The 18979-nt window shown below is 40.1% G+C and overlaps 2 protein-coding genes across 9 annotated transcripts in view; both read right to left on the bottom strand.

The window, feature by feature from the left end:
• The window catches only part of scap (SREBF chaperone), a 33311-nt gene extending 21766 nt beyond the window's left edge, over nt 1-11545 (bottom strand). For 3 of the 8 annotated variants that reach the window (XR_014876793.1, XM_085176834.1, XM_085176831.1), the window contains exons 1-5: nt 8783-9964; nt 6337-6537; nt 2558-2678; nt 2045-2202; nt 1329-1549 (exon numbers count right to left, since the gene is read on the bottom strand). Coding sequence is in view for 7 of the 8 variants with exons in the window: in XM_085176834.1 (XP_085032960.1) it covers nt 1329-1549; nt 2045-2202; nt 2558-2678; nt 6337-6537; nt 8783-8958 (877 nt within the window). In the remaining variant the exon portion in view is untranslated. The other 5 variants (XM_085176837.1, XM_085176832.1, XM_085176836.1 and 2 more) reach the window with 5 other exon arrangements.
• A 247-nt stretch (nt 11546-11792) lies between these two features.
• On the bottom strand, nt 11793-15420 carry elp6 (elongator acetyltransferase complex subunit 6). Its single transcript, XM_085176875.1, has 7 exons — nt 14910-15420; nt 14715-14793; nt 14560-14630; nt 14207-14331; nt 13854-14061; nt 13604-13765; nt 11793-13311 (listed from the first exon to the last, which is right to left on the bottom strand). Exons 1-7 carry the CDS (start codon nt 14961-14963, stop codon nt 13186-13188), a joined length of 825 nt encoding a protein of 274 aa, XP_085033001.1. The 5' UTR covers nt 14964-15420; the 3' UTR covers nt 11793-13185.
• Nucleotides 15421-18979: the final 3559 nt, after the last annotated feature.

Raw genomic sequence — 18979 nt, forward strand, 5'->3', positions numbered from 1 at the left:
GCAACTTGAAGCTCACTCAAAAAGCAAATCAATCCATCAGCTCTGGTCTCAGACATGAGGGTGAAGTTATAAAGGAATAAATAAGTTCAGGAACCAAAATGATACTGCTATAAAACTAAAAACTAAGCCATTAGAATGAAAGCCTGGAACACAATCACTAAACTCAGATCCATCCATACGTTCACAAAATGACCTCAAAATACATTCATCCTCACTGACTGCCATCTCTCATAGTTATATATTTTACACTGGGTACCTGGTGGAGTTTGGGGCTCCCCTGCCCTGCAAGAGAAGCTGAAATATAATCCCCAATGTAACCAGGCTGACAAGCCTCGAGTCAGCTCAGTGTGAACAAGCACATCAGTCTAACTTTATCTGACAGCCAAGCTGTCCCCGACTATATCTTTAATATCTCTTGAACTGGCAGATGTGACAAAATGCTGAAGGGGAAACTTGGTTCACTATGTCAGTGGGTAGCATTTTAAAAGAATTCAATAAGTTCCCAAGGAATGAAACTGCTTGTTCTCTGTCAATACGAAAGCCTCTTAGTTGGCTGATACAACTAATCCCCTGCTCACTACTACCGACAATTACTCATGCTGAATGATGGCAGACTACAAGGCAGTCAGAGTAGAACACATTCTTTTCCCCTGCACTTTAACAGACTATACGATAGACACGAGGTACTCAATATGGTGATCAACAATGGCAGTTTCTGACAGACTCGATTTAAAAAATGCCTGTAGTTCAGAATGAATTAATCATCTCATGGATCATTGCATGGCAAAAAGCAATAAGAACACAGGCCGGACTGGAGCTTTCAGATTTTGTCAAAATGAAAAATGCTCCCACACCTACTGACAGGCGTGAGAACATTTCGGACACAATGACACAATGTCCTATTGTATTACGATTTGTTAATTACTTAACACATCAATTTTCACAAGGACCAGTTAAGGAAGCTCTAATCTTGGGCACGCTTCAGGATGACACCACATGCTCTGTGGACGGTGACAGAGACTTGGTCTGAACACGTTGTTCACTTAACCACTCCTTGGTAGGGTACGCAGTGATCACACAAGTCACACAGTTGGTTACAGTAACAATTATTAGAATGTGAGTAGAACCTCAAAAAGAGAAATGTCCAAGGGCTTTTTCTGAGTAGAATATGGTAGCGGACCAAACTGAGTTATATTTATGTACTCGCCTGTTGATCAAAGGTCTGTCATGGGAATGGTTTGTTAGCAATACTGTACACAGAACCTACTGCACACACACCCACACACGAGGGGAGGCCACTATTGAATCAGAGCTTTCCCAATTACTACCTCGCAATGTCGCTGAGGTGTGCAAGCCTTTCGGTTCATGTTTCTGGATGGTCTTGAGGGGGTCGGGGTCCGAGTCAAACAGCTCCCGTTGGTTCTGCCAGTAGTTGCCAGGAGAAACAAGAAGGCAGCCATGCTCTGGCAGCACCGACTGCATCCGCCGTAACCCTGGAAACAGGTCTGTCACCTGGAGACACAAAGACTCCAGACTGCGAATGCCGGAGCTGACGAGACAAGACCGAGACAGCGGTAAAGACAAGAGAAGAGGAGGTGTGACAGAAGACGAGGAAATCGATGCAGTACAGCTCACGGATACCGAATGCTCCTGGAATAAATGAGATTTAAATAAACTAATAAAGTATTGAATAGCAATAAATCGTTAATTTAAAAATAGTTAAACAAGTATTTAATTGAAACCAGAAGCACAAAAGCGAAGCAAACTGGTCTGGGAACTATCATTGATACAGTAGATTAGTCAAACAGAACAAACCATAAACTTTGTAATTTACAACAGATGAATAACTCAAGGTCATTGATGTTTATCTCCCCCCCCCCCGGACTAAATTCAAAGCTGCTTTTGGTTCACAGCTTTCCTTCCACAGCCCTCTGCTCTAGTCCTTCCTTATACTTAGACTACACTTCATAAAGTAGTATTTTTTCATTGTGTTACTGCAAATGTGTCTTTTACCACCGTCACATATCAGTGCACCCAAGCTTACCTGTCGGAGTGAACATGGTTGCGGATCTCTTCCAGCAGATTGAAGACTCGACCAAGAGGCGACCGAAAGACATCCACCGGCACCAGGCTGTTGTCCCATGGAGACACTGCTGCCTTCACCAACACCTGCTGGATGTAGGCGACCGGAGGACCCCGGTACTAGGGCAAACACGTAGGCAACTTATTAAGAAACAGATTGTGATTAAGTACAATGAACCAGCTACTACTGCTGACTGATTTTAATATTAGTATTTAATATGAACTAAAAACGTATTCTTTGTTTCTTATTCCCCTTGTTACAGCAAATTAAAACTAGTGTTGACAAATCGTGTGAGCCACTGTTTTACCATTTATGAGCCTAGCCATCATTTTTGAATATTCAAGCTTAAGATTAAATTGTATTTCAGGTTCGAATGTCATAGCTTAAACACACCCTGAGGAAATATAACAAAGGTGATAGTCAGAAACAGTACAGAAAGACAGAATCTTATGGATTTCATGTTTTTTCTCCTACCCAGTCAGGCCGCTCTCCAAAGTCACCCTGAGGCTCATGGAAAGGAACGCTGTAGTCTCGCAGCCCTGTGGTGAACTCCACAGGACCCGTCCCAGGCAGGGGGAGCCTCAATAATGGATAGCTAGGAGGAAGAGAATGGGGGGTGGGGTGGGGGGGTTCACATGTCAAACAATAGGAACAAAGAAATTTAGTTCAACGTATATTTATGCATCTACATCCTTTTGTTCATTCATTAATAAATGGAAAAGACATCATTCTCACTGTAACGCAAACCCACATGCATGCTTTCAAAGAAAGCAGCAGACAGCTATACACTACGGACCACTGAAGCCGCCACGATAACGGTGAGCGCTTCCCTGTGATGCATGTTGCAACACTTCTGAGTAGATGAAACCAGCACCTCTGGCTTTTCCTGCCAGATTATGTTTCATGCGCAACCCAGAGAGACCCGCTCCCTAGTTCTCCTGGAAATGGGCAGGTCTTCAAGAAAACAAACTTCAGCTGAGAACCAAACCACTCCCTTCTTTCCTTCCTTCTCTGTATGTCTCTATATGTAGAGGAAGCACGTTCAGTTTGAAGTGATAGTGTTGAGCAACCCTGAAAAATACCTGAAAGACTGAGTTGGTGGTGGCAACAGAGGTGGACGGAATCAAGCTTTTAAAAGACTCTGAAGTGTTTTGGATGTATGGCCACTTTCTTGGTGCTTACTTAAAATGGAAAAAAAGTCATCACAAAATTATCAAAGGAAGTCAATTCCTTTTAAAAAAAAACTACATTTTTATTTTTTTCTTATGTCAAATTCAGTCAAAAGTAATCAAATGTGCCTTCATCAGCTTTATAATAGGGATTTTAGCTGAGACAGAGCACCTGAAGCTTCCCACTCAGGCTACAACTAACTAATTTTATTCTCAGTTAACGCAAAGCTGACTTTCTGAATTTGCTGATTTTGTCAAAAACAAGAAAAACACTGATACACCTCTATTTGTTTGCATAACCTTAATCTAAGGTCGTGTTGCAGCTGATAAATAGTCCAAAAGCCAAAATAGTTTTAATGTCAAGTGCAAAGAAATGCATCATATTCTCACATGAGAGAATGGAAAAGAAATTAAATATTTATATTAAAAATAAATCATGATTTAATTATCAAAAGCAGCTGCTGACACATTGTTCACTTTTAATTAAACTAAGCTGTAGCCGTGCTGCCCACATGGCTGTCGTCAAGGCCGCTGAGGATAAAACAAAGTAAGAATTCATCTAATAAAAATGGGCTCTCTCCTAATGAGGTCAAGCCTGGAGAAAATTAAGTGCTCCCCAAACATCACCATCACACACTTTTTTTTCTTTTTTCTATAAAAATGACACAATACAGCCTTCAGCAGTTGAGCTGTACCCCAGTTTGGCAGTATAAATAAAGTTATGTTTTAATTTTTGATGATGTACATCTTTAGCTGGAAAAGGAAAAGTGGTCTGACAAGAGGTTCAGAAATCTCAGCAGCTGATGAAGGATCAATTGGGTCACTGGTACCTACCAGACAGCTCATATGAACATATTGTACTCTAATACAAATATCAATTCTTGTCTTTTCGATGGAAACCTCTGCCTGCTTTTCGCTGTGCCTCACCTCCCTCTCCCTCATGCCTCCTCCACTCTCCTAGGTCACTGTACCTCCACAAAGGCCTCTTTTGTGCCGAGCCAGCCCCCCTCCTGACAAGCAGATGGAGGGACAGACATCCCATTCTCACAGGGCCACTTTCTCACAGCCCTATGCTCTAGCCCTGCCTTAACATCCCCGTCGTCCAGCTCTTTTCTTTCATTTTACCCCGGGTGGTAGTTAGTCGCCCATTTGGTCAGCACCCCTGCTGTAAGTTGCAGCAAGGACAGCACGCTGCAGGTGCATGTGTGCGTTTCTGATTGTTTTACAATGCCTTTACTTACGAAGCCTGTCAAACTCTGACCCATGTCCTCTCTTTTGATCAGTGATTTAGCAAGAGGAGATATGTGCGTGAGTTCAGTGAATGTTTGTGTCATCGTGTCAGCAGGAGGCTGTTGTGTGTGTACAGATGGCCAGTTAAACTGAGCTGAACTGGCCAACTGAGTTTTCCCCTCTGAAGTCACTTTCTCCATCTGTCTGTTTCTGTAAAGTGGATGACAAGATTTCCTCTCATCTTTTAACAGAATTGGCACTAAAAGGAGGCCATCATGTCCACAGGTTCCTGCAAAACGGTCTGCTGTACCGTTTAGAAGATTTTGACTGGACTAGGGCTGCCACAAACGATTATTTTGATAGTCGACTAGTCACCGATTATTTTTGTAATTAGTCAACTAATCAGATCGCGCATCCATTGGACGTAAAACGTACAGCTTATTGCACCAGCATCTGCTCTTATATAACTATCATTAGCTTACAGCTAAGTGTTTAAGGTCTGTGCTAACTAAAAATAAAGATGCAGATTGTTTTGGTGAAGTTTAATAAACACAGCCGTCTGCTCCTTGCTATCTAAAATATAACAGGACACCGGACTATATTCTCGAGCATCTCACACTTCTGATAATCAGCTGTCTGCTTGACGTTTATTCAGCTGTGTAAAAACTACAACTTTAATCTCAGCCAAACCGATTTACTCAGGAACAAATAAAATACTGAACAAAGCCAAAGAATAACATTTTTAAGTTATCTAAGTGACTTATGTATCATATTTAACCTGAATAGCGAAAGACGGCGGTGGGTTTGAAGACGATTTGCCGGGGAGTCCGGTGTTCTCACCGGCTCTAGTGACCCTTGAACCCCGGCTAGCTAACGAGCTGGTGGGTAACAGACGTCTCCGAAAACGTCGGAGCGCTTTTGAAAATATGTGGTGTCTCGATAAACTGAGCAGATATTTGAGGTTTACACAGTTACATTCTCGCCTGAAAATATGTTAAACGTTTATTTTGTGACCCAGAAATAATAATAAGAGTAATATTAAAACTAACTAGCTGCCACCATTGTTGGAAACTGAGGACCATGCTGGGCAGCGCTATGAATTCTGGGATAGGTTGGGCCACGAAGTATATACCCGACCCATCCTTCAAATCTGGGGAAATGAAGGATGCATTTGTCAGCCGCATTTGTCGGAGTCTTTGAATTTGGACAGTCTTCGTCGTGTCGCTGTAACGTAATCGGCCTACAAATGCGGGCACAGGAGGATGCGGTTCCTGAATTTGGACACAGCTACGATACTGGACACTGCTTCTTCTTCTTTTTCGGGGTTTAACGGCAGCTGGCATCCTTGTACATAAAGTGCTGCCACCATCTGTTTCAGTCTGTTATTACACTCTTAAATCCTACTACTTATTCCAGCATCTTTCAGGATCTTACAAAGCTTCAAACGATGCGTCAACTATTAAATTAGTCGTTGACGTAATCATGACTAGTCGACTAATTGTGGCAGCCCTGGACAATGTTTCAAAAGCAGTTTTCTGAACCCTGCATAGGTGGTCAACTAGCTGGTCACAGTACAACTGTTCAACACAACCACACTCTCTGGGAAGGTAAAAAGTGAATCTGAGGAGGGGGAAGGTGTATCTTAATAAGGAATAAGAGTGAGCATAATCAGACAGTTTCACCATTAACGTACTTGGTTGTTTACAAGAACAAGAACAGGAGTAGATGCTCCACAATGAACTCATCAGTATAACACGTAGGTGTAAATGCCAGCTTGTCAGTTTTTCAAAGTTAAAAAGAAATCCATATTACTGAAACTGTTCCCTGTATGCTCAAATTACACTCAATACCTACCAGCAGGTGAGGATGCTGGCCGAGGTGAAGAGGATGATGGGTACTGGATAGGAGGCACACAGCAGCCCGTGGCGGTAGAAGGCCGCCGAAATCTTCTCTCTCAGCTGCTCGCGCAGCGTCATCTTGGTGGGCTTGGTCAACTCCCGGCCATTGGGAAGAACTGGGCGGCCGAGGACAGTTCGCCGCGGGGCATCCAGGGACCTACGAGTGCAAGCGAGTCAATAGATTCACCGAATGAATATTTCACACATTTTAAAGCCAAAACTCATGGGATAATTTTGACTATAAAATTATTCATTTTAAAACTTTTAATCCAGAGGGGAATCTGGTATAATAATGAAGTAATTTAATGATTTTCTAGGGGGAAAAAAAATGTCTTCTATACTCCTATGAGATCTGAGAGTTCAGAGAAAGGGGAAGGGAAGAGACGAGGGGAAGACTTTATATTTAAGACTAAACTTGTTATGGAGATTCATCAGACATAGTGAAACTGAGTGAAATCCTGTTTTATAACTGATAAATAATTGTTTGCATACATACAGACATATTTCCTTTTCAGACATATAACATGTGATATCCCAAATTACAATACTTTTTTTTTTACTTCAATATTTTAATCAAAGAAAAGCATAAATTCCTTCCAGAGAAAATAGATTGTACTTTTTAAATACTGAAATTGCTGACAAACTGAGTCTATATAATGCAATTTTATAACGATGTATTACAAAAGCAACAGTTTTCATATTTTTAAATAACTGGCACAGTTATCTCTGTTTAGACGTAAGCACATGTGGAACAAAATAGCAGCACAGAGGCAAGTTTTATAAATATTGTCATCCCTCTCTTATCAGAACAAATCGTGTAGTGCATCTCCACAGACTAACACACAGAAACAGACGTCAGCTCTATTACTGAGAAGCTCTGTCCTGGAAAACTAATTTGTTACACACATCTTGTGGTGCCATTCTTACTGCTAACTAAAGGCACAGTGTTTTTTTTTTTTTTGTTTTTTTCGTTCAAACCAGCTCATACTGTGGTCACATGCTGCATAGCACTTAAACACACGACTCATTCAGTAGCCCAAAAGGTGTGGACACATTCCCCACGGTTGAAAATATCCAACTGTGGTACAGCAGTGAAACATGCATGCTTTACTGGTCACACCTGGGGAAAATTACAACCTCCACGTTCCCTGAAACAACTGTTTCTCAGAAATTTCCTGTAAAGTTACATTTAGATAATAATGCACAGGAGGATATGATGGTGAAAATGGAAGAGGGTAATGTTTAACTATTTAAAGAAATAAAAAAAAAATTAAATAATAATAACAAAAACAACACAGGTACTGAAAAGCTATTTGTAGAAGACGAATTCATCAAGTCATTAATCATTAGTCACCACCTAAATACCTTTCGACCTTTGGACAGAGAAAGCAATTGGAACACATATCTGACTGCTGAACTTCTTAGCAGTCTTCCAACATGAATCATCCTTTGAGCCAGTCCTAATATTTCCATAGCTATAAACAGAACAAAATGCTTTTCAGGATGCCCCGAAACTCTGAATACAACAGTCCTGTATACTCATTATTGATGCTAATGAATTCTAATAGCTGAACTTTTAGGCAAATTTGATGATCCCAATTTATCCAGCCATGGTACAGCACACATACTATGTGCCATATGGTATAAAGGAAACAGCTAAAAGAAACCAGCAAACTTGTTTAGCTATTTCCATCGATTGAAATTTAAAAGTTAGATAATTGTTCTCTGGCATAGGTGCACATTTTATACACATTATATGAGTATCGACAGAGATATGTACAAGTACACAAAAAAAATATTTTTAACTGACACCATGCACTGATAATTTGTCAATCAACCAACCAACAGGTTAACATACTCTTAACTCTGATTGGCATCATAATCTCTGGTTTCCATTCTATACAATAATAATCACAATCATGACAACAACGTCCGGAAATTGACCATCGTTCAAATAAAGAAATGTTAATGTTAAGATGATAAACTTCGCCTTGGAATGAAGTAAACTGCCAGACTAACTGCTTGAGTTTGATTTCTCCAGCCTGACCCCCCCTAACATGACTCTGTGCTTGAACACTGATGTCAACTCAGGTGGAAAAACTGAACTCTTTGACGTAAAGGTGGTTCACTTAACAACAAACGCAATCACCAAATTGGCCTCCAATCTCATTCTTGTTTCCCCGTTTACTCAGTAGGCACAACGTTCAGAGCTGCCTATCAGTGTAAACACTGCTCTATTACAATATTTAACTGGGTTTCCTGGCACACATACAGCAGCTGGATTTGTTCAGTATCTTAATCCGCCCGCTCTCACCTCAGCCTCTAAAATCGTGTCAATAAGCAGCACGAAACTGTTAACCAAACAGTGTTGTTAGACAAGTTAGGCTGTTCTAAGAGCATACCTGCCAATGGGAGACCAGTTTATCTCTCTGGCTTGCACCCGCTGAAGTCCCCTGAAAGCAGAAACGGTGGGTTTTTTTAGCTTTACGTGCGCTTTGTGGTTAACACAGTGCTCCCTCCTCGACTCAGACAGACTGTGTAATTGCTCCGCTTGTCCCCCCGAGAACAGCGGAAACATTCCCCGGGAGGAATTTGCCTCAGGAGTCTCTTGATCTGCTGTTATAAATACTCCATACAGTAAACACAGCAATGTCCTAGTAACCTTGCACAATAGGTGCAGCAAACGTTAAAGGCAGATTTTGAAGTAATGACTTTCTGCTCTCAACCTGGTCCTGGTTCCAGGGGCCGTCTTGCCAGGGAAAATTTTCAATGAATGCCTCCATCTCTCAGTTGTTTGTCCAGCAGGGTAAGTGGGTGTAGCTGTAAGGCCCGATTTGGCAAAGGGTCAGCACCATCTCCGTCAGTGAACTAATCCCGGATTGAGCTGATCGGAAACTCAGCGAGCAGGGCTCAGGACCTGTAGCCATCCCCCATCATCTCCCTCCTCCTCTGACCAAACCCGGCCAACGTACTATTATGCCAGTTACAGCAAGACAAGACATTCACTATCTCAAAAGCATGGTGTATTTGAGAGAGGCTTGACAAGTAAAACTTAACAACTAGGGCAGATATATTAACACCAGTCACAGGTCAAGTGCTGGTAAGGAGTAGCCTTTCTCTTATCTTCAGCCATTTTTGGCAAGTGACCAGCAATTATTCAGAAATCCTATTCTATATCACAAGATAGTGTTTGTTAGGGAACACCATCGTCTATGGCTGTAGTACATTAAAAACAATATATATTAAATAACACAAATAATATTTCCTGACTAAGTCAGGAAAAAAGTCTCAGCTGAATGAATAACCATGTGCATTTGTGAGTATGCGCGAAACAAATAACCTAACAAAGAACAGCTTGTATGCATCTTACATGAAAACCCAGCACATTTACTCACAAAACACAGCATTTCACATTGCAAGTGCAAATTCAGTTAAGGAGATCATTGTGGACCTCTTTAGTGTACCTTTCAGATTCAGACTAAGGTAAGACTTTGTCAAAAAGCACAAAGCTAAAAGACTGCTGCTATGAGAAAAATGGTGCACGGAGTTTATAGATGCAAATTATCAATAAAATTTAGAAAAGCAAAGCTTACCTCTTTTCAACACATGCCATGAATGTAGATTCCTTAAACAATATTTCCTTATAAACTGCTGCAAATCCAAGCACCATACCAATACCCACAAACATTCCAGCAAGCATTAAGCTGTGTCCGTTCTTTGTGGCATAATTGCATCAAAATTCAGTGACATAGTTGCATAATTCTGAGGCATGCGCCTCTGATAACTGAGGACCATTAGTCCTGCTATAATTGCAGAGAGCAGCTCAATATGGATGAGCCGCCTTTTACAACTAGCGCTGATGAGAAAAGAGGGTAATGTCCTGTCAATGAGTAACCACATTTGAATAACAGATGGTGGGTGATAGGCGGTCTACTTCCTTACAAACACCTCTCTCAAAATACAGTTTTTAAAAATGAAATTTATCTTGGTTAATTGATAGACATGCACTGAATTACTTGCTAAAGTCTTCTTTACGCTCTAAGGTATATTAAAGCAACCAGAATTGTGAAATAGGCATCAAAAGACAATGAACAACTGCAAGAAGGATGATGCAACCCTGTTGCAATATCACCTGCTGGTAATCAAGGTAATTATCAAACCAAGAATCAGAAACCGGCAGGGATTAATGAATAAAATCAGAAAGTGCAGTTTAAATATGTACACGTCTTAATTTCATTCATAAAAACTAACATTAGAAAGTGCCTACCAACAAATGTCAAATTGAGCGAGAAGACACCACTCATCGAGCTGAAGCAGATGATAAATGTTTACATGCAATTAAAAACCTCAAAGGGAACAGTTAAATCTCACCGTTTGCCCTGACAGGTTTATATTCCATATGAGAGCATCTAGCTTTATTAGTAAAATGGCATGTGCAAAAAAGGCTAGCTGATAATATCCACCGCTACCTCATTATGGTTCATTAAATAACACTTAAAAGGCCTTAAACAAAAGAGTAGAAAACAAGTGCTGAACAAACAGCTATAATGATGATAGATCAATGTGTTTTATGTATTATGTAAAAACTTACGATGTCATGAAGCTCAGGCTAACCCTGCTAGCAAACAATTAGCTTTGCTAGCTGTAAATAAACCCGGGTCCCAATATGGACCCACGCTTTAAGCTTAAAAAGGAAAGAAAAATTGTGACAGTTAACATACCTCAATTAACACAGCTGTCGTTGTTGGAATCACCGTTGTTGATTCCAACAACGGTGCATAATAGAGTAAAACTACAGGTAGCATGCTTGGTGTTAGCACGTCGTTAGAGTGCGCTCTGAGATGCTGCGGGTTCATACGTAAAGGTGCCACACTTAAGTTATGAGCTTATTCGAGCCCGAAGACGGCAGCTTTAATGCTACATTCATAGCAACATTAAGTAACCAACATAATAAATAATTCAACAGTTCCGGTACTTTACACTTACACGAAGCTAAGTTTCACAGCTAATGCTAGCAGTGCGCAGCTCAACTTGCCTGGACAAATTTCAGAGTCCCTCCTAATGATGCTGTTGTTGTTGTAGTTGATGTTGTCCTCGTGGTTGAACTGGTAAGCAATCGCTCTATTCCTTCGGTTCCAAATTTTACTAAATGCTAACGCATATGCCTCCCATTACACGCCAACATATAGACGTACCGTCTCAGCAGTTACTGGCTGTCATATCCCAATGAAACCTCTCCCCTTCGACCTCTCAACCTGCACACTGTTACAGTGGGGACATCTAGTGGATATGATGGCGACTTTTTAGGCATCCTGTGCAAATTTAGGAACCAATTTCCTGTTTGAGTTTACTTGTCTGTGGTTTCTAGGCTAGATCATTATAATTTATTATTATAGTGAAACTTGCTATTATGTATGGGTCAGAGACGGTGGCACTAAAAAAAGACAGAAAGCAGGGCTGAAGGTGCCGGGAATAAGTACATAAGAGAGACAGATCGGGTTGTAGTCAGAGTTAGAGGGACAAGATTGAGAAGTGTTGGACATATACAGAGGAGGGATAGTGGCTATATTGGACAAGGGATACTGACTATGGAGCTTCCAAGGATGAGGGCGCAAAACAGGAAGACCACAGAGAAGATTCATGGATGTAGTGAAGGAGGACAAGCAGAGGGTTGGTGTGGCAGGAGAGGACTCTGGGTATAGGGTGAGATCGAGGCAGATGATCTGCTGTGCTGAACACTAAAGGAAGTAGTCAGAAGAATTCTTATCAGGATGCCCTGATATCTTTGAAGACCTTTCAATTCATCCAAAATGCTGAAGGAATCAAGAGTACTAATATGAACAAAGGAGGCTCATAACTCTCTAATATTCTGTTCATTGACTCCCTGTTAAATCCTCTTGTCACTTATACAGCGCTTAATTACTCAGGTCCATCATATTTTGAAGACCATGTAGTTCCATACTATCCCAACAGACCACTTTTCCTCACAGCTACAAGTTTTAAAAATTAGGATGTGACAGAGAGCTTCTCATTTTGGGTTCAAGTGACACCCTCTCTACTTAGGTGACCACTGAGGATACTCCAGGCATTCAAGTACCACTATTAGACTGAATTAAGATTGTTTCTTCTTACTCTTTGGGCTCATTTGGGCTTTAATCATTGTTAACTATTCCCCCCTGTACCTATATCCAGGTGTCTGCCTTCAGAGGTGGATTACCTCCCTAGGTATGTTTCTGCCAGAGGATTTTTCCAGTAAAATTTGAGTTTTCTGTTTTTAAGTGCTTACTCATGAGGTAGGCTTGGTTTCTCTCCAAACACATTTTACTTGTGTGTGTGTGTGTTTTTCTTGCAATGTAATGTACCCTGAGACAACTGTTGTTGTAAAATGTGTGCATTTAAATAAGAAAAAATGAATTAGATTTTATTATATTAACATTCATTGGCAACACGGCTCCACAAAACTGTTCTGTGAATAATAATTTTATTCATTAACAAGATTCTTTCAAACCACCAGCAATCCTGTATTCTGAATATTTTGTTGAGTCGTCCACTGAAATCGACCAAATAATGACAACATCACGAGTCAGCATGATAATAACTCTATCCTCTGGAGAGTCAGATGTCTGGAATTGGATCACAATGTCCTTCCATCCCAAGGTTTGGGATCCAGACACGGTTTGCTGTCAGCAGTGACCAGCCATGGCCAATTCACCAACCACTTTGGCAGCATTTTGCGCAACATGAAAACATAACAGTGGTTGGTCTGTTGTCACGTAAAAGAGACTAAATGTGTCTAAGGGTATAACTAGAGAACAGCACTGGATGTCCCAGGAGCAAAGAAGGAGGCTCCTTTATCGTGGACCTTGTACTGAAAAAGCTTCTTCTGTGTGTGCTGCCCATCGCCTCGTCTCCTCCTCCAACAAACCTCCACCTGAAAAACAACAGTGCACCTTGTGCTAAATTTGATACTGTTTAAGGACAAGAAATAGACACTAGATGCATTTTGTCAAGTACAGCTGAAATGAGATTAATAAAGTAATCAATCAACAGAAAATTAGTCATTTTAGCCTTTCTGTTCAAATATTTGTAACTCTATGACATAGAAAGCTCAATAAATCGATTTTGACTTGTTAACTGAATCGAAACACCTGGATAATGAGCAGATCTGTGTCTCTGGTGTGTTCAGTCTGAATTAGAAAATTTGCATCCACATACACACATACCTGACCGTGTATGTCCCTGCAGTAGCCAGTTGGGAGACCCTGTACATGAAGAGTGAGGCTGCACTGGTGGGTCAGGCCCTTGAGGAGCCACTCTGATCCCTCATCACTTCCATCATCCTCCGCTTCTTTTCCATGACAGCGTACCAGCATCACTATGTTCCCCTGCAGTGCAGACATGTTTATAAGAGTATTTGTAGAATCCATTGAGTTTAATTTGAGGACTTTTAATGAAAGGGCATTTAGGTCTAACCTGTAGCTGAGAGCAGACTGTGGCTCTGCAGTAGTGGCTGAAGTCCAGCGCGGCTCCAGCGCTGACCCCCAGACTCAAAAGCACACTGATGTCATCCACCAGCAAAACGGGAGGGCCCCACTCTTCCACCCCTTCCTCCTCACCACCATTACTGCTCACACTGGACCGCACAAACTCATACAGCCTCTGCAGGCCAACGGTAGGATCTCTGGGGACAAAGGAGGTGATGCTGTCTGACTAGTCCTAAAGTCAGTTGAGGTTTTTTTTTTTGTTAACGTGTTGTTTTTTTTGTTTTTTTAAGTACGTGACAATTATGCAGTGAAAGTTATAATGAGTATAAACAGCAGTTATACCTGAGGAAGTCCATGGCTTGACTTCCTGTTGTGGTTTCTTGAGGAATCAAAATAGATAGCGACTCCTTAAGGCCCTCTAGGAAAATCAGCTGACCCTTTTCCCTTGCCTGTGTTAAACTTACACCCTGAGAACACACATTTCACGCAAAAAAGAGGTTTTTAAAAAAAATATTTGATTCCTGTTGTGTCACTAGTAAAGCGTTTTAATTCTGCTGCTGATCCTTGTTTAAATAGATTTAGATCTTGAATAAGATATCATGTCTTTAATGACAGTGGCTCACTGGGGAAGGATGGAAATTGCCCTTCATGCCAGTGGTTTTGATGTTTTGCAGAAAATAATAGTTAACACTCACCAGTCTTTGACTGATTGCACTGTAGTGACTGAAGGACTGCACCAGACCCAGAAAGCACACTTTGCATCGCGCTAAAACCAAAAAAACAGATTAAACACATTAGCTGTTAAACAGACAAATAGAAAATGACAATACTGTGGCAAGTTACACCTCACCTCGCAGGTAGAAAGACAGGAAGTGGTGAATGAGGAAAGAGGCATCACTCTGTCTGTCAGACACTAAAATAAATTCCCCCTGTAGGATGGGCATTATGGCACTTAATAACTTGCAGTCCACTTAAGCTCGTTACAAATACACGACTACAAGTAAAGTAATGTTCAAAGTGAGACTGAAAATATTGCATTTCTTACCTGAGTGATGCTATCAGGAGTGGCGTTCAGGATGCTGTTGAGCTCTGTAAACATAGCTAACCTTGGAAGCTAAGCTAACTGTAAATAATACAAGCTAAACGGTTTCAAAGTGACACACACCAGGAGATTTTAACAGAAATCAACCGACATGTCTGTTTTGTACATATATGGGATAAAATTAAAGGCGTATGATTCTATTTTTAACAAATCAAATATTAAAAAGCTTTTCTCCACAGTCTTGCTGCTTTCTGCTTGTTGTTAACGCCTGGAAATTTAAACCAAAGAAGAGGTCTCACTCCGACCCTTTATCCGTGAAAATCTTTTCGATCATTTTCACAATTTTTTTTATTTTGGCACATTACACTCAAGCTATAATAAAGACAAATATTAAGGCAAATCTTAATATTTGACTTACGATCATACTAAAAATAAATTCCACTACGGGCTAGCAAACAGGAAAGCGTGGTAGCTAGTGCGCATCGTCTTCATAGACAATCTTCGTAAGCACATGGCAACTTCTTCGGCGTTGCCGTCTTAATGTCGTGTGCAAGCAGCCCCACATGCTGGTGGTACTGTGGTAATAGACGTGGTGGTAGACGCATCCCGAGTATTTCACAAAAACAGTTACATACAGGAATATATGTTAAATTATTATTATTATTATTATTATTATTATTATTATTATTATTATTCCATGGTAATAGTGACCAATTTCACCTCAGAGATGCACCTGCACACTCCAGTCTTCATCTCCAGAGACAAATTTTTTCCTCTGACATTTTTCTTTACATCTAGCATTTAAATAAGTTCCAACAGTGATATGAAATCTATATCTAGCAGCCCACAAAAGTGAAATGAAAAACTGCAATTAAATATTTCATGCTATGCATTTTTAAAACTGTCATTTTGCATCTTTTGCCGCTTGAATGTCAATCAGTATTGGCTTATTATTAATCAATTAAAGATCTGAAGATTTAATCTCTGCACATTCATCACTCAGCACATCCTTCTTCATCATTTTTATTTTATGTCTTGCTCTGTTTAAACTTAATGACAGATTCTATTCATGGTGAAGCACTTCTGAGGGAATACTCATTAACCTTTGGGTTGTTCTGCCTCAACAATTCTCATCACACTGGAGGTTTCCAAAATTTTGACATCAGTCAGCTGATAAGTCTTTGTGAAACATGCAGTTTTGTTGCTATATTTGATGTTGTTGCCGTCCAAATTTAAGGAACGGTTTGTGTTGAAATGCAGAAAACCTGATTACACAATGTGTGTGTGTATATCAAGTCATCCATCTTACATTCACGATTCAAGCAACCAGCTCGGTCTAGTTAAACTGGGAAACAGAACTAAAGCCACCGGACATTTTTCCAATCAGCAGGTGGCACTGTGTAACTCTCACACAACTCAACACCAAAGAGATCATTCCAGTAAATGCAATGAAACTGCACATGATGACATTATCGCAGTGCCTGTAAAATTACCGGCAAAAGCAGACAGCTCATTAGCTGCCTGATTCTGATTTGCTGAATTTATTCAATTACTCCAATTACTTCTTTTTATTTCCACTAATTTCTTTCCCGACTGCCTGAAGGTATTTAGATCAAACATACATATCCAATAGAAATACAGGCGCATGTTGTGTCCAGATGATGAATATCTAAAGTTTCTTTGGTTTTCACTAACTTGAAATAAAGAAAAGGCAAAAACATTAAAGTAAAATTGCTTCAGTCCACATGAACACTGAGCTTTTAAGTCAAAGATCTCCACTGGAGGGATGAACACAATTTTTCCCTCATTTGGTGTTTTGATAGTGGTGGTGAACAGCACTGTCTGAAATGGAATTTCCAAACATCCCATAGATGTTCAGCTTCGTTGAGATCTGGTGGCTGTAAAGTCCACACCATATGAGCCACATCCTTTTCACCATTCAGTGACCCCTTGTGCCCTGTGGATGGTGGCAGACTGCTTCCTTCAGGATAGAAGCATTGATTTAATGATAGGATGAAGGTGATCACTGAGAACAAATTTTGTATTGGTTTGCAGCGATGTGAGCCTTGGCAACAAAATACCGCAGAAAAATATACCTCCCGGACAAGTGGTTCAAGGGTTCAGTTTTTCTTTTCATTTGTCTCTATTTCAGCTGCAGATGCCCTGAGTTATTCACCAGCTAGGGGTTAAATGGGGTTGTCTGTCTGCTACTTTTGAAATTGGTTCAGCTGAGTTTTTCTCTTTGGGAACAGCTGCCTGCTGTGGCCAAACATGATGTAATGAGAGCAGCAAGACAACCGAAACAGTAAAGCTGCGGGCAGAGAAACAAAACATTGAGCTTAAGAAGGCCTCAAAACTTACATGGATAATAAGTGATGGCTTCCTAACTGCGTGCCTTTAACAATACATGTGAATATTACTTATTTTTAAGTCGTGTAGTTTTGAAATAAGTGATAAAGATAGTGTACTTTAACACTTAACAGTTTAGCAGTTTAAACAAAGCTCTTTTCAGTGTTTTATATTCATTTTCACTGGTTCTCTGGACACACCAGCTCGAACATCTTAACCACTTAAATAATCAGCAAGATTTAAAAAAAATTGATTTAGTCCAGTAATTAGTCATCAAGTGAGAGGAGTAACACAAAAAAATCCAGTAAGTTTTAAATGACTTGTTTGGTGAAATGACCATTTGGTCTGGCGTAACTGTTTGAGGACTGACACAAATACAAATAAATAAATAAATAAATACAAGTTTCTGCCTCTGTGAAGGTTGTCGGCAGCCTTTGTGGATTGAGACCATCAGAAGGTCACTGGTCTGATTCCCATCGTCCCTGAAGTGTTCCCAAGAAAAACAGTCAATAGCACAATGCAGTGTAGCTGTAAACTTTAAAGTATAAAGAGACTTAAAAAAAAGTTTTATTAATGTTTTTTTGTGCTTCTGTAATTACTTCAATATAAATATTTAAATATATAAATATTTAAAACAATGTAAACATATCTGAAATAAAACCCCAAATATTATTACTATATTTTATTCACTACTTGATATTTGCATTCATGTCACTGCATATAATCTAATACATATCCAAAAGCTCTTTCCCCCTTTCAGAAGGCATTTAGCTTTTCTCAGCTGAGGACAGTTTAAAATTCTTGGAACTCCAGAGTTTGTCGCCCTCCCCTGCGTTATAATAATCCAATCTGAGCCAACCTTGGAAGCAGATCAGCAAACACTATTTTGTGAATTTCAATTTCCCCGAATGAAAGATTTTCATTAACTCCAAAAACATGTAAAATGCACATTCACAGAACCTTTTTCAAGATGACAGTGAAATGTACAAGGACCAGTTCATCAGGGGTTGTACGGGTTAAGTATCCATGTCCTGTACCCTTGTTGCTCATTGGTGATGGAGGCTGGCAGAGAGGGAGTACTGATGGGGTTACAGATAGAACAAGGAGAAGAAGCTGGGTACAGGGCATCCTCCCACTTTAAAACTCGACCTTTAGCTTTGTTGGGGCCATTAACAGTCCTGGGACTTGGCCCGTTGGTGATGTGTGGTTTGGTGTTGGGCATCCTGTAGAGGTAAACGTCATAGTGTGCAACAGGTCCTCTGGAAGGTTTCAGCTTGACGTTCTTGTTGAGGTGGAGCTCCAAATCGATGGTCACCTTACAATGCAGAAATAGACTGGTTATTAATATGCAAATGTAGGAGTAAAGTAAGAGAGGCAATGCACAAAAATATTAACAACTAATTATTCTCCTGTTGAACATGTTTGCAAATTGTGTTTGTTCTCTTTAAAGCAGACTGGATACATCTGATTTATAGTATTTTATTAGAGATGCATAGTAAATAGTTTTGTCAATTACATGATAATTTGACATGAAATCAAAATTATGCAATTAAATTGTTTAGTCTCGAGTATTTGTTTGAGTTTAAATAATTAAAAATTTGTTTAGAGTACACAGTTAGAATCTCATCTCACAGGATCTCATGGTAAGTTAATAACTGAGGACCTGAGATAATTTTAGTTTCAATGATGCACAGCAGAAAATTAAGAAAATACATTTGCAGTTG

Source organism: Neolamprologus multifasciatus, chromosome 11 (genome assembly GCF_963576455.1).
Source record: "Neolamprologus multifasciatus chromosome 11, fNeoMul1.2, whole genome shotgun sequence".
Lineage (NCBI taxonomy): Eukaryota > Metazoa > Chordata > Actinopteri > Cichliformes > Cichlidae > Neolamprologus > Neolamprologus multifasciatus.

Coding starts and splice junctions, on each gene's coding strand:
- elp6 (XM_085176875.1), bottom strand. CDS start 14,963: ATGTTTACAGAGCTCAACAGCATCCTGAACGCCACTCCTGATAGCATC. Junction 14,631..14,714: donor CCTGTCTTTCTACCTGCGAG/GTGAGGTGTAAC, acceptor TTTTGGTTTTAG/CGCGATGCAAAGTGTGCTTT. Junction 13,312..13,603: donor GCAGGGACATACACGGTCAG/GTATGTGTGTAT, acceptor GTTGTTTTTCAG/GTGGAGGTTTGTTGGAGGAG.